At 36.0% G+C, this 16,651-nt stretch overlaps 1 protein-coding gene across 3 annotated transcripts in view; it reads right to left on the bottom strand.

Moving 5' to 3' along the window:
- Positions 1-16,651, bottom strand: part of pex5la (peroxisomal biogenesis factor 5-like a) — a 67,899-nt gene that overhangs the window by 17,909 nt on the left and 33,339 nt on the right. Inside the window, exons 2-8 of one of the 3 annotated variants that reach the window (XM_060867672.1) lie at positions 13,564-13,668; positions 8,713-8,824; positions 5,669-5,875; positions 5,447-5,564; positions 5,223-5,316; positions 4,590-4,619; positions 1,634-1,729 (exon numbers count right to left, since the gene is read on the bottom strand). In XM_060867672.1, coding sequence (XP_060723655.1) covers positions 1,634-1,729; positions 4,590-4,619; positions 5,223-5,316; positions 5,447-5,564; positions 5,669-5,875; positions 8,713-8,824; positions 13,564-13,668 — 762 coding nt within the window. The remainder of the gene's footprint in view (positions 1-1,633; positions 1,730-4,589; positions 4,620-5,222; positions 5,317-5,446; positions 5,565-5,668; positions 5,876-8,712; positions 8,825-13,563; positions 13,669-16,651) is intronic. The other 2 variants (XM_060867673.1, XM_060867674.1) reach the window with 2 other exon arrangements.

Genomic DNA, 16,651 nt, shown 5'->3' with positions numbered 1-16,651 from the left:
GATTTACATTTACAGCATTTAGCAGACACTCTTATCCAGAGTGACTTACATTTTTTTATTTCAGTTTATACACCTGAGCAATTGAGGGTTGAGGGCCTTGCTCAGGGGCCCTGCAGTGGCAACTTGGTGGACCTGGGATTCGAACCAATGACCTTCCGATCAGTAGTCGAACACCTTAACCACTGAGCTATCATTTGATAAATGATCTCAAAAGAATTTGTAATCAGATATTCCACTGTCTGAAAATCATTTACAAGTGGAGAACATTTAAAACAACTGCCAACATGGCCAGGTCAGGCCGTCCAAGCAAATTCAACCCAAGATCAGACCACGAGATTCTTAAAAAAGTCTCCAAAACCACTAAAATATCAGCACAGGACCTACAGCAAGCTCTTGTTACAGTTAATGTCAAAGTGCATAATTCTACAATCAGAAAGAGACTGTACAGCTTTAATTTTAATGAGAGGTATGCAAGGAGGAAACCTTTACTGTCTAAGAAAAACATGAGGACAAGACTGAAGTTGCCAAAGAACACAGAGACAAAGGCCAAGACTTCTGGAATAATGTGCTTTAGACAGATGAGTCTAAAACTGAATGTTTGGACACCATAACAGAGGCCATATTTGGACTAAACCATATCACATATCACAGCATTTCAGCAAAAGAAGCTCATACCAACTGTGAAACATGAAGGTGGAAGTGTTATGGTTTGAGGATGTTTTGCTGCAGCAGCACCAGACCAGATCATCATCACAGAATCCATTATGAATTCTACATTGTATCAGAAGGTGCTTGAGGAACATGTGAGACCATCTGTCAAAAAAACTGAAGCTGAAGCTGGACCTGGTCCTTACAACATGACAAAAACATACCAGTAAATCCACCAAGGACTCAATGAAAAGTAAAAAACAGTGAATTCTGGAATGGTCAAGTCAAAGCCCAGATCTAAATCCCATGAGATCCTGTGTGGTGATTTGAAATGGACTGTGCATGCAAGAAACCCCTCAAACATACAGATGAAAGAATTCTGCTTTGAGGACTGTGGGAAACCAGTTTGTCAGAAACTGTTAGACGGCTACAAGAAACATCTCATTGAGGTTATCTCAGCCAAAGTGGGAAACACTAGCGATTAGGGCACAGGGTGTCCTAACGTTTTCCTTAGATGAAATACTCATTTTGTTGATTTCTTTTGTTTAATAAGTAAGAACAAAATAAAGTTAACAAAATAAAGGATTTTTTGTTGTTTACATGCAATTATATCACTTTCATCTCCAGGCACAAATTAAAACATATCAGAAATTGACATGTTGACATTTCTTAATAAAAAACTGAATATTTAATGGAGTGTCCTAATTTTTTTCGCATGACTGTATATATAGGTATATGTATAGGTGCAAAATATACATATACATTCAAGTGTGTGTGAATTTTGTGTTTGTTTTTTAAACGTTATTGTGAAAATCCAACAAACATTCAAGGAGCATATTTATGTTTTTGTCATGTCATTTAATTAAGTATTATTACTATATGTAGTATACTATATTCAGATTGTTTTCTTGCTGTGATATGGTATGCAGTTATACTAGTATTTCCTCATCACACATTTGTGAATTTGTCTAAATATATGGCTTACTTCCACAGCTGCTTTGGCGCGCTCAAACTCCTCCTCGAGGGACTGGTTTCTAGATAGGAATCCTCCACCCCACCTCTGGTCTTTGCTCAGCCGTCCCTGTAACATGCAAAAGTGCACACACACACACACACACACACACACACACACACACAAACACAGAGCATGAGTTAGACCGCACAAGTTTGACAGCATATAGGTAAACCTCTGTGGTCTCTGTTCTGAGAGAAGAATCGCTCTGTCCTTTCAGAGCTCTGATGCATTAACAGCTCACACTCACACCCCTCTCAAACATTCTGTTGTCTTCTTCTGACATCCTTTCCTCAACCACTCGGCTTGACTGGCCCTGAACTGACATGCTGACATGCCGCAGTCAGTAAATGGACATTTGCATGTTTTCTCTTCTCTATGCATGTATGCAAAGCTTTATCATTATTTTGGATCAGAAAATGGCATGACATTTCAGAGAGGCACACGGGTAGGCATGCTGCATGTGAAGCAAAGCAACTAATTTCACAGCCTAAAAATAACATTATATAAAATCCATGTGTCTCACTAATGTAGAGCATTCAAAAATCAATCATATTAGTCGATGTTACATAATTTTAATGGACAAGAATGTAACATTTGTCCATTAAAATCATATAACACATCTGGTAGCACTTTGATTACTTTCACTTTCAATTTCTGTATCAATTACTCTGTCCATCAGTCCTTAGTCTCTTCTTTTCTTCGGAAAAATAAAGAGAAGTTTTTTTTTTTGCAATACCAAAATGATATCTTACCTAGTGAAAATTAAATTAAAATTGATCGTTTCTAATTATGAGATTAGAAATTAGACATAAATGCTTGAAACAAAAAAGCAACTGCCAAAAGGATAAGACAGTTTCAAGCTCAAAATTAGCAAAACCTTGAAAATTTAAAACTATGAAGTAAATGGAAAGTTTGTTCAATTTGTCTATATTCAAGGTATTTTTACATGTTAGGATATCATTTTGCAGTGTGGATTCCTTTTAATAATTCATGGAGCCCCTGCTTATCACAGGCAGACCTCGGCTACCTGAATTCAATCTTCTGTATAAGTCTCACTGAACAAAGAGTACAGAAGGGGGTGTTTTGGTCCTGCCTCACTGGGCATTCATCAGTTGCCAGGGTTAAGGTATTAAATGGATTTCAGGAAGTTATAATGGAGATCTCTGAGCAGACAATCAGTCTTGCTTTAGTGTGCTGTAACCCTAGCCTGAGTCCTGATGACTAATGTGCTCCATCAAACTCTGAGTCAGAGCAACAATTACCCTAAACATTGCCCTTTCCATTTTTGTGGCCCCTTATTGTTAAGAACCCAATCAACTAAGAGTTACACTGATGTGAGCAACTACGGTGCAAAATGGATCCGCATGGCAGACTGATCCGAAGAAATATTTTAGAATGCCATTTTGTAATGACCAACAGATTCAGTTCCATTCATTGCTGGATTTGATATAATAATAAAGAAAAAATAACGAAGACCAGATATACATACATATTTTGCACTTGGTTTCAGGTAATATTTAGTCACTTTCTGAGCAAAAAAATATTGCGTGTTGCGAACTATCAAACAATTAGCCTAAATGAGCACTTTAATTTTGGTTCTCTCCTCATACACATGTATGTATGTAAATAAGAAACTGAAGATCAGGTATAACAATTAAAAAAGAAATGGCCATTGTTTCGCAGTGCTATTGTATCATTCGTTGAGATGGACATTTTTGCATTTTCTCTTTTCACAACTAATAAGCCAGGACTTAGTTGAAATGACTAGTTTTTATAGGAGGTAATAAACTAAAAGTAATGTATATAATAATAATAATAATAATAATAATAATAATAATAAAAAATCAGATCTACACATTAAAATTTTTTTCAGTCTAATATATAAAATGTTTGAGACCATTTCAGAAACTCTGTGAAATTATTGTAAAGACAATCTATGTTTTAACAGTGTTCTGTGACTTGGCAACCCTGCTCATATTTTCTAAAGAGATACAGCAGGATGTGCTGAAAGAAAAACACTATTCAGCTCTTAGAACAATGGAAAAAGTACAGATTGCTCTTGCTTTAATTTTATTGTAAGCTATTGTTTCAACTTTTAACGAGTGAGTCCTGCAGCATTAACTATTTTTGTTATCACTTCTAAAATTCTGTTTTAGATTTACAATGTGCTTCTCTAGTATATTTTGATGAGGAAAGGCTTCGCTTTAAAAAAAATGTAAAAAAAAAAAAAAAGCATGCCTCCAGCTTAATGTAATTAATAGGCTGTCTTAAGTGCAGCAATGAGATACAGCTTTAGTAAATTGAAAGTGAATTTCAGATGCATCAGTAGTGCATAGTAAAGTCGATTCAAGTTGTGTTTTGAATGGACTTATACTATTCTGTTTAATTCTCGAGACCATTCCTGTGTATCATGCACATCATGCACGTTTCTTATTGTACAATGTTATTAAGTGATATCATCAGATGATCATCAGCTCAACATCCAAATACTTGTTTAAAGTCCATAATAAAAGTTATCAGTCTTCAGGTCCACAGGTTGTTTTCGTTACACGAATTTGTCCCTGCTAACCCAATCTCCTGCCTTCTACAGTGACCTGTAGTTTACTTGCTGCAGTGGACACCTTATACTGTGGTAAGCACAGGAAAAGACTGCTGAATAATTAATGAGCTATCAGTCTAACAACAGATGCTGTAGCAACAGGAATAGCAGCCTAGCAGACCTGCATGCTCCAATGAGGACACAAGCACATAACATTTGTACCCTGTAGCAAAAGAAAAAAAAGAATTGAATTGAATTGGTGCTGCCATGGCATTGTCCATTTATTGTAAATAATTTAAAAACGCTGTGGTGATGCTGTTGGCATGACATGGCGCAAATGCATATACCGCTCAGCATGTCATACATAAAAAGCAAAGAGAGGCTTACATGTCTTCCACTAATATACTGCCTGTTGAGCTGTAATGACAGAATTCTATGAGTTAGCAGATAATTTCCCACCATATATATTTCCATGTGTTTACACTATAAAACAACATTTCAAGCATGTGGTTTGGCATGAAATCGGAAAGATTACATTAAAATGCAGTATTTCAAACAAGTGGATGAAACATATTTATTTTCAATTGCTATTGTAATTTTTCATATTTCTGTAAAGTTGCTTTGAAACAGTGTCAATTGTTGAAACCGCTATACAAATAAAATTAATTGAATATTAAATAATACTTTATATAATGTATAGATTTCTGGGTATTTTATTTCAATTCCTTTCAAGTTTATTGTTTGTAGTTTGTACTTATGAGAGATTTTTTTTCTTTAGAAACCCCATAGCACTGAATTTGTCTATTAAATTGACTATTGATACTATTTTTACATAATGCGACTCGTATAATATGAATTCTATCAATTCTCTTTTCCTCTTTTCACATTGTTAAGGATGTTGTGGAGTTTTTCTACCCACCCCTGTTCATTCATCACAATTTAATTCATGTTGGAGTTTAAGTGCTATAACTACTATTCCAGAGGTGATATTTTCAACATGTAAAAAATAAAGAAGCTTACTTGAGTCGAAGGAGATGTCTCTGTATCAGCTTTGTAATTTATTTCTAATGAGTTCTTGGTGGCTGTATCGGGTTGCGTTTTGCTGTCAGTAGACCTTTTGGTGTATCATAAGGGACAGAAGCAATAAGACAGTGTTTATGGTGATGAATGCTTTAGTATGCTAGATACCCAGAGAAACATTTCCTCTACTGCTTTGTAGAACATATAATAGAGAAGAGATTTACCAAGCAAAATCTCCAGAATTTTTGGAAGACCGCCTTTTGTCCAGCTTCCATTTCCTGCTACCGGTTCTCTCTGGATGAAGATTGAGTTCCTCCCATTTCTCCAGGGGAGAAGGAATACCTGTACCCAACATTTAACAAGATAAATATTATCTAAGATATAGCAAGTGATTTATTTAAAGGTTACACACATTTCACGTTTACTTTCCCCTTCGACCTGAATACCTGAATCCAGAGAATCTTTCACAGGTGTCTGAGAGCAGTGCTTGTTCTGTTCAATGTCTACTTGGATCAGCTCAGTTTCATCTGTTTTCTTTTTATGTGGCGTGCTCTTGGATGACATTGGACTCTTTCTGGACTCTTTCTTGTCTTTGCTGTTCCTCCTGTCACCAGGCTCACTCAGGTCTAGCAGGTCCAGAGAAGAGGACAGCACTAGGAACAAGAGATATAAATGTGTTCAATAGCTTCCTGAAGTTTAGGATGACCTCATTATTCTTTATTCTCTTACCCTTTACTCATCTCCTCAAATAGCATACCACAGTTTCCCTCCCAAAATTAGCAGCACTGTAATATGATGGGAGAGGAACGACTGCTTCACAGGAGATTGGCTAATTTGGGAAAACAAAATCTAATTAAAATATCTAATCTTAGGAACAGCTCGTTTTTATCCACATTACTGAACAATGCAAAATCCAATACAATCACAATCAAAACAAAAGCTGATCTATAGCAAAAGCATATGGTTCCGTCTGTTAATTAGTATGCATGTATAGAGGCAAGGCATGGATGTTTCGTCAATGTGGCCTTTAGTTCAGAGAAATGTCTGCACGTTACATCAGCATTTATTATTTGCACTGTCTACAGAAAGAAAGAAGAAACTATGACACTCCCTGTTAATGGCCATGGCTCCTATAAGAGCAGCCACTGTAAAAAAACAGCATGTGGATCTGACAGCCAGTGGGTTCAGAATGACATTATCTTTGATTTTTGATCATTAGAATTTATCCATGTTTAGGAGATCCAGCACTATTTTTGGTTTGAGTTAAATACTCAATAATGGTCACCTAAGATCATACACATGTTTGTTTCATATATCAAGTTTCTCACAGTTGTAAGCAAACACTGAACATGGTCACTGAAACCAAAAGGAGTCAATTAGTAGAACCATTCAAAATGCAGTGAACATACACCTACATCAGGGAAAATCAATGAAAAACCATTACACAATTATTACGCTACATGATTTATTCAGTACTTTGTGTGATTCCATGATTTAAAAATGCCTATCAGAGCATAAGAGGTTTTGCTGCTCTTAACAGTCAGAGACACACTGCTGAAGCAAATGCTTTACATTAATAACCGGAGCAACCAACTGTACGGCAAATCACACAGAAGCAGGATGCATAAACTCTTTTAGATATGCTGACAGTTACTGTAGAGATGCACTCATGCAGGTATCCAATCTGCTAATCATGTGGCAGGAGCACAATGCATAAAATCATGCAGATAGCGGTCAAGAGCTTCAGTTAATGTCCACATCAAACATGTAAATAGGGAAATATTGATCTCAGAGACTTTAACAGTTGCATGGTGATTGGTGACATATGTGAAGGTTTGGGTATTTCAGAAACTGCTGATCTGAGATTTTCTCACCCAACAGTTTTTACTTAACAGACAAAAAGGAACAGGAAGTCTATACTATCTCAAATAAGCATTCTTTACAAGCAATTAGAAAATAAAAGCCATTACAGTGCATCAGCAAGACGAGGCTGTAATTTGGTGTTCATGTCAGTTTTGTCATTTGAACTTCAGGCTCTACATTGCATAGCTGCATTCCATTCTTGAACTTCCAATCCAGTGTATGCTCTCTCTCTGACTTCTCCATCAATACGACATTGCTGAAAATTAGAAAGTGAGAACTGTCTAGAAGCATAAGCCACCCAAATGTATTTCCCAGAGGTATCTTAGAAGCAAACCAGAAAACAAAAAAGGATGGTGATCTTGTCCCTAAACCAAATACAGATAGACATTTGTTTAAAAAAGCAATAAAAGAAATCACTTTCCTCTGTGATGCATATTTTAAATTACACAAAATTGCTATGGCAGCTGTTTTTGTATTAATATTCAGAAGCGAGCAGAGAGGGAGAATATTAATTGTTACCCAAGGAGAAATAAAATGGACATGTCTGTGGTTTTTCTTAATTAAGCAGATGTGACCAGATGTTCAGCTGTTTATAAATCCTGCATTCGGTCTCGGTAAGATTTCCTCAAGAGAGTAAGTCACACTTTCTTACAATGCAGCAGTATCAACTGGGGGTTATAAAAGCAACTGTAAGAGAATTTAGTCAAAAAAAAAAAAAAAAAGACTTTTTCTAGTCTTACATGATGTAAATTCGCATTAGAACTAAAGACTTAAAAGCTGTCTGATAATCAAAGCATAATCATGCAAAGAACCTGAAATTGCTCTCTAAATAAGCATCTTGTACTTTTCAGACAGAACTAAGTGCCAACACTAAGTCTTTTGTTTGCACCAAGAACCGCCCAGTCTTTATCTTAGAGTAACAAACTGCTGTTTTATTGCAGATAGAAGGATCTTCCAAATGGAAAGTGGAGGCAATCAGAGCCTGGAGAGTGGCCTCTCCAGATATATACACAATTAGAGACTAACAGCAAAGGGTTTCCTCAATGGGTGTAGATGTCTTAAGTGTCTTGTAAAAGAGGAAAGCTAGAATGCATGAATACAGATCTTTAGTCTTTTTGTGTACTTGAAATAATGAGTCTGTCTGAAACCAAGCGCTCTCATATTTCTAGCACTAGATCTTCACTGAGCCATGTTTTGGAAGCACAGTGTTCATTTGTAGAAGGCAGTAAACATCTCTCTCTAATAACGTGCTTACATATATTAAAAATTGGATTGTTCTCAACTATACACAGTACAGTGTGTGTGGAAATGATTTTCATGACTGTATGTGGCAAAATATGGACTATATTTGGAATAAAGTGCAGTTACTACATGCAGATATTGGTCTGAGGTTGCTGAAATGGTTGACTATTTAATAAATATTTATTAATATGGGCATTAATATATAAACATAATGCCATAAATTGGCTAAATAATTAAGAATCATTTATAAACAAAGAACTTGAAGTAGCATGTCCTATTGTTTGAGAGCAGATTGCGAAGGGTTTTATTCTGGTTGGAGCTCATGAACATTTAGAGTGAGGGCTGGAGCTAGACATCTTGAGAGGGAGGTCAGCTTTTCCATTACCTGCTGTGTTAGAGGTCACAGGGCGGGCAGCTCCATCACACTTGGTTTCGCACAAGAAGTCGTCAATGGAGGGGCTTAGCAATGGACGGCTCTCTTGTTGTTCACTCACCAGCTGAAACAAAACAAAAGAAAACAAGTGCAATAGTTCACTGAGAGAGACATAAATGTGCATTTTGGTAAATGCAGACAGCCACCTTTGAGAAACACAGTCTGATTTCTCAGTCCCATTCTAACTCTAATCTATTTACAGATAATACAGTACATTCAGTTCCCAGCTTTGGTCCTGGTGTTGTGTTACATGACTCCTCTATCCTTTTTTTGCTTAATGTAAGCTTTTGTTAATTCCTTGAAGGCCAAGTTGCAACAGTCCTGACATAGTCAGCTGACAGTGAAAATGAAAATGAAATAACACACTATATGATGGTTTTGGCATTTCATTACACACATGTATAGTTCATGTAATTAAGATGACATCCCCCAGCTATTCCTTATGACTCTCATCTTACAAGTGCATACATTTTTGAAAGGTTGTCTGGCCTTCAGGGAGTCCAGCATCAAAGAACTGAGAAAACACATCAATCATCATCCAGCTTTCATGGTGCTCTTTCAGTCATGTTAGACTAACCCAAGTGAAAGGACTTTGTGTGTGCACTGCAGGCATCTTCTATTGTAAGTAACTCTAGATCAGGAATGTCAGGTCTTAAAGATGGATCAAACTATAAAGCACTGACGCTGATCATTTTCTCTTTCTATGCAGCAGCTGCTTGTCTATACTGCTGCTGTAAATGTTTTTAATTTAAAATAAAATCCATACATGTGTGATTTATCTATGCTACACCGTTATGCTTCGAAGAGAAATAAGGCATTTCATGTCCTGGACATTCATAGGCAATAAATCACATGCAACATTGGATCCCATCCACAACAGACAAACTAATGTATGGGTGTGTTTCAGAAACAAATATGAGCCTAGTTTGAGATTTTTGAAATTTTTGGATTTGCCTCATTGGCGAGTACCAAATATTTAGTGACATTCAAAAATGTAGTTTAATTTTTTAATTAACTGTGAAAGAATGAAATTAAGACCCTACTAGATTGGGGAATAAAAAAAACCAAACACAAACAGCCTTTACTTCCTGTTCCTGTTCCTGAACAGAAATGTACTGTGCAGCACAGACTGTATCATGTTATATAATGTGAGTTCATGGATGGGTAAACAAGTTAAATTAAGCTAAACCATAAATGTATTCTCAAAATAAAACCTCATTAAATATCAATCAAACAGATATCCAATCCTGTTTGTTGCTCGCACTTACAAGCCCTGTAATAATGAGAACAAAAAAGTTAATTGAACCCAGACAAGGGATATGCATTTAGCCAGCAATCATGCCTTAGCATTTGCAAGGAGAAATTTGCTGATATTTTTAGCTATTCTTTAGGAGAACAGATAGTATTTGTGTGCAGTCACTTAATGCTGTTGCCATAGTGACTTTGAATACATCCCAAAACACATACAACCTTATACTACATAATCATAATAGCATCTGCTGTTGGTGCCATTTTTTAGTAGCATGCCTCTAGCACTGCTAGTAGGTTTTTGATGCTGGGGAATGCTTCAGGCTTCCTGACATGAACTTCTACAGTTAGTGCACCTTGGGGATGAAGAAACGAAGACATTACACATCTCAATCAGGGTTTATGGATCTGTTGTATACAAGTTATATACAATCTGTGAAAATGAAATGATGGTCTTTTCCAAAGCAAAATCATTAAACAGAATAGATTTGTTAATGTGGAAGTATTTGATGTATGGATAGTTATAGAAAATATAGTTGTAGCAGAAACAGGCTGGAGGTTTCACTGATAGCTCACAACTGCTCTTAAGTGCCATTTCTATTAAGCATCTGTTAGTCTCATTCCAAAAAAAATTAATTCATTCATCCTCTAATTGCAAGCAAAATATGAGGCCAGAAAGTCTTTTAGAGCTATGCAATCTAATTAGATCATTTTCTCTCTGTATTCAATTAAAACCATTCTGCACTGAATATGAATATAAAAAGACAGGCAATATTGATGGCAATCGTTAAGAGGACTAGGTCTATCCTAGTAATTAAACTAAAATAATTAATTAAAATAAATAATTGTAATTTGGCAAAAAGACAGTTGTTTGCTTATGGTTTTTGTATCACTGCATCAGCAGGTTGTTAAATTAAACCTTGTGGTTGCTCAAACTCACATTCTGAATGGAGAGAAAACAGAGCTAGTTTTGCTGGAAGCCTGATTTGGGACAGGTCCTTAATGATACTCAGAATGGGCGTTTACACAAACTGCAGTAAATCAGAAAATATAATTCGCATGACTTTGTCAGGAATTAAAATGATGACAGAGTATAGGTAATACATTAAGCTAAAGATTCTTAATATCCAAATTGAATAAATTAATTAGCATAATGTATAGTTATATATGGGCCAGTGGTATCACTTGACCTAAACTACCTATGCTAATGCAGCAGTAATATGCTGATGTACCCAAACATAATGACAACAAACAAATCTGTCTGCAAAAGAGACATGTTTTCCATGTTGGCTAAAGTAGCCTAGACAAAGCTTGGACTTTTTTTTACCTAGTGCCCTGTATCTCTCATAATGTTATGTTGTGTTCTAAAAGCATCGCCATTCATTAAGAATTAGCCAATAGTAGTTCAGATGGAAATGGGTGTTTACCAGCTGCTAAACCAGCATGAGGTGTAAAGTATTGAACTAGATTGCATCCAGACAAACTATCATGTAAATAAGAAACATGACTAATGTGCTATTTATCATGAGGTAAAACAGAAGCATTGTCAAATGGAAAGATAAATATCAACAAATGACAAATTTAGGCTACTTACTCATCTGAAACCCCCTGATATGAGCTAGCAATAAAAGGATTCAAACTCAAGTGCAGGATGTGGGGGCATCAAGGTCATATATTACATAAGTATTTAATTAGGATGGGCTAATTAGTCCAGAATAATTTTTCACTCTTCTGGGGTTTACACCAGAAACATTTTTCTGATGACCTGTCATGCTGTGTCTTTTCACAACTGCCAATGGGCCTAATAATGTGCATAATGATTCTGCTTACCCTTTCCACCCACTGCAAAATCTAGCTGGAAGTGAAAGGCCAAGTAATTACCTATGTTGCCCAACAAAAAGCATGAATAATGTTAGCTTGTACTTTCATAATAATTACAGGAGCTTTTCCTAATTCATTATCCTGAATAGGAAATTTTCTTGAGCACTTGTCCGTCTGTTGCCTCTCAGCAAAATCAGAAAAAAACATTTTGTACCTTTTTTGCTCTTATTCCCTGCAATGTATTCTTTCCCTTTGTTTACACAAGCTGGAGGGCAAATTCGAGAATTATGTAATGGAAAAGCTCAGCTAATTGTGTCGCTCGAGTATGGTTCCTATTGTCATCTCTAAGATATTGTTGTCAAGGGAAACCAGGAGCAGTGAAGCTGGCAGGAGTCTTGAGGGACAGAGACAGGCCAGCAGGGCAGGAGAGGGGGTTAAGGAGACAATCATTACACTGCTTTAGATAACAGCAGGAATTTAACTTCCTGCAATGCATGACTATTATATTTCAGCAGGACTGATTTTCCTAAAAATACTTTACCTTCCCTTCCTATCTAAATGGTGAAATTTAAGCTACCTGATGTCTCCTATCTTTGAGGCAGAATTAAATCAACGATTCAGCATTCCTCCTGTGCTTCAGGGCTTGTATTAATTTATCTGGGGAATAGAATAAAAAATGACACAATCAGACATTGTACCATTCATGATTTAGAGGTTTAAAAGTAAACCTTGTCTGTTCTATATTGATTTTTTTTTGAAGGTCCACATCTCTATTGACTTTTTAACAAAGTAAAAAATCCAGCATTGCTTGACTTTATTTCCCCCAACTGTGTTTCATTTAGTGCTTGAGAAAATATAGACCTGATGTAAACATGCAATGTAAGCCTGATTGCGGAACTGAATTGTGGAGTACCTCATCATTTTATTCACAATTCCATCAGAATTAAACCGAAAATAAGACGACTCAATTAAACTAGCACATGTATTGTTACACAAATTGAAGGAACGGATTTCACACCTACAAGAGCTCAGCATACACACAACTACATGCACACGCATATAATAAGTTTAAAAAGCATTTCACAAAACAAATGACTGGAACACACAGGAAACACACAAGCAAGCCAAGAGTGGCATTGGCTAAACCCAGACCAGACACAGAGAAGCAAAGCAACTCACTGTAATACACACATACACAAGAGAGACTGCTTAGAGACATCTAAGGAAGTTGGAAAAGAAATTCATGCTGTTACTACAGAATGAAACAGAGACCAAGGTTAGCTGCTTATGAGGTGTAAAAAACCCATTATGTCAAGCAGTGAAGTACTACTCTGGGAATGATTTCTCCTTTTATTTCATTCCACCACTTATATTATGGAACAGGCCTGTCACCTTGTGACAAAGTTGTGCTTAGGAGAAGTAAGATTGGATACAACTAATGTCTACTTAAACTCATTTAAACAAACCCAGTTATTCCCATTTCTGCAGCTAAGATTACGTACAGCTAAACATACTAAAGAGCTCCGTTTTAAACCCCATAGAGCAGCTCAGAATGAAATAAAAACAGCATGTGGGAATTGGTCAGTGAGTTTTTGATGGGAGACAAATACTATGAGTTTAAAGCTTTTAAAGTAGAGGTTACATATGGGATGGTCAAAGCCTTGCCATTGGTTAAGTCCAATCCAAACTGACAAGGCCTTTGATCCTCAGGGTTGCTGCGATATTTCTGCCCACCTTGTTGGTCATCGTGAGGAGGGGTTTGCCTTCTGGGGACGCCTTATTGGGTATCTCCTTCAGGACCATGGCAACGGCCTTATCTGCAGCCCTAGAGTCTTTCCCCTATAACAGTGAAATCAACAATGACTTGTGTCAGGACAAAAATGTTCAGTTATTCCAGTATATTAATCCTCCTAGGGTGTTTATTCTCTAATGTTGCCCATCACACACTTTCCTCACATACATCACTCTGTCTGCTGATGCAGGGGCCGAAGCAGTGATGCTAACATCCACAGGTTTGTCTTATCATAAACAGTCTTGACGTTATTATTATAGAGTTCTAGAAAGTCAGCCATTACTGTACTCAGTCATCACTCTTAAAAAAGGAGTCTGACAGATTCAAAAGCTAGTTATGTAAGAGTACCAAATTGATCCAAAAACTGACCTTTATGCTAGACAGCAAATAATATATACACCGAAAAACCAAGTCACTGACTGTGAAGAGCATTTTAACTAAGCTAAAAGAAATAAAGTAAAACAAAGAAACTGAACTGATAACAAGACCCTTAGTGTGTTGGGTTTCACAGAAGATCCTGATAGGAGAAATAAAGAGGTGGTGAGATATAAAACGCTACCAGAGTGCTTAGAAAATCTTGGCTATGGAGACTGATAGAAACTTGATCTTGTCTTATATTGTGAATTGTTACTTCGCGGTAGAACACACCTGCTTTTTATTTTTTCATTTATTTTTAACTAAATTTGTGAATTTATTTTTATATATAATTTGTCAATTTTCATTTTTAACCTACAAAACATTGTTGCTGCAAAGATTAGTACTCATATGTGTTTATTTCAAAAGTGACTTAATTTATATAGAATATTTTAATAAGGTGTGAATATTGTGAGATTTATACTAAAACTCAAATTTGCTATTTTCCTTTTCAATTAATGAATTAATTTTTGATCTAACATTAAGTCATTCCTTTGGACTGTGCATCACCAAGTCAGACATATTGTAAGTAAAAATGTTTTACATGCTATGAAATCTTAGTGCAGATGCAAGTCAGACAATGTTTGCTTGCTCAACATGATATGACATGTTCTATGTGTATATTCTATGTGGAACTGAACATACAGCAATAGTACGGCAGAAATGGTATGGATCAGTCGGCTTAATTTAAAACTGAAGAACAATGTTTGAATTATTGATATATACAGTTTAACATACAAACCTGTAAAATCTTAATATTAATAGAGCCATGTTTTGAGTGCTGTAGAATATTAAGGCATAAACATGTTTACTACTGACAAGACCTGGATCTGCTACAGCAGATGCTATAACGGAAATTTAATTTAATATATTTAACTAAACTCAGAATCAGTGCCCCCCAAAATTCACCCTCAAATAGACATGTTAAGCAGTGAAAAATAAACACAAATACAGGGTTGCAGAATTCTTTATTTGCTGACTAATTTTCTATAACTGTAGTATAGAACAGTACTTCAGTAGTTCTGACTGTAAGCCAAGCCCAAGTTTATATAAATGGACTCATTCCTATATTTTATTGCAAGGTGCCACTGTCGGGCTTTTGAACATGGCCCATAACCCACTCTGCTTCAGGGACACTGTATCACAGCTGACCCTGTGCTCTGACCTCAGCTTCCTAACAAGCTGGGACATGTGAAGAAGTGAACAGTTTCACTGTAGTGCAATATATAATACATGTGACAAAATAAAGGCTGCTAACAACTAACACAGAGACTTGCATTGTGGATGTGCCACATGAACAGATTTTTAAAATCCTGTGTCAGTGCTTTGTAGCAGCCAAAAATAAAGCTGCTCGTTTAGGTTTTCCAACATGGGAATGATTTGTTACTAAGCTAAGATTTTTGTTTTTGTTGTCTTAATAATTTCAAGGAAGTTGACTTCTACTGTGTTTGTTCCACAACCTCAAATGTAGCTAATACATAAAGCATATGATGTATCATTCTTCTTTGTGCCATTATGTTATTAAAAATTAATCAATGTTAAATAAAAAATGGCCTTGATTAATCTCCCCATTGTTGATTATTTTCCTATAACAGTCCATCCCATCTTGATTTATTTCTTTCATAAATACACATAAAAGAGTCCTAGCTGCACTTCTTCACTTCTGACATTTCTTCCAGCAGAATACTGGAGATGTCTTTGTGGGCACTTTATATATGAATAATTTGCTTTATGACCCTGTCTATTGTTAATAGTGTGTTCCAAATAAAGCTTTCCCATTATTATGATTAGGAGCTATTATGTACTTCTGTGGTATCAAAGTGCTCTTTTATAGTGGTTCGATTACAGAATGCTTAACTGACTCAAATGTGCAGAGAAAGTAAATTAATGTGATTATCGTGTAATTAAGTATGCAAGAGAACTATGACTATTTATAACTATTAACCTCAATAAATTCATCATGTATCAGTCTACTATAAGATTTTTATTTTAATCATAATTATATTTAATTGAATACTATTATCAACTGCATAATCAGGCTGAGTTTTCTATCACTTAATTCCTCTGAACTTAAAGGTAAGCTTTTATTTTACTAGAAGTAGTCCAGCCATAACTACAGAGCTGCTTCACAGAACGCTCTAATCAAGAAAACCTAGAAGTCTTTGAGACATAAAGTGCATGCTGGTCATTTTAATAATCTGAAAGGGTCTTCAACAAATCAAGTTAGCCTGGCACCCTGTAATATTGTTCTTCTTACAGATACTTACCCTGCACATCTATTGATGTAGCTTTTGAACCAATCAGCCATAATATGAAACCACTGACAGGTGAAATGATTAAAATTGATTTTCTTATTATAATGGCACCCAACAAGAGCTAGGATATATTAGGCAGGAAGTGAACAGTCAGTTCTTGAAGTTGACCATTGGAAGCAGGAAAAATGGGCAAGTGTAAAGACCTAAGTGACTTTCACATGGGCCGACTTGTGACATTTACAGTATATGACTGGATCAGTGGTTAGTTCTAACCAAAAGTGCTCAAAGGAAGGGCAACCGGTGAACTGGTGACAGATGGAAAATATCACACTATGGAATGTGATGGACAATGTTCTGCTTG

The sequence above is a fragment of the Tachysurus vachellii genome, chromosome 4 (genome assembly GCF_030014155.1).
Source record: "Tachysurus vachellii isolate PV-2020 chromosome 4, HZAU_Pvac_v1, whole genome shotgun sequence".
NCBI classification, from domain to species: domain Eukaryota; kingdom Metazoa; phylum Chordata; class Actinopteri; order Siluriformes; family Bagridae; genus Tachysurus; species Tachysurus vachellii.
Note: the sequence above shows the minus strand (reverse complement) of the source record. Positions and strands in the feature narration are given on the sequence as shown.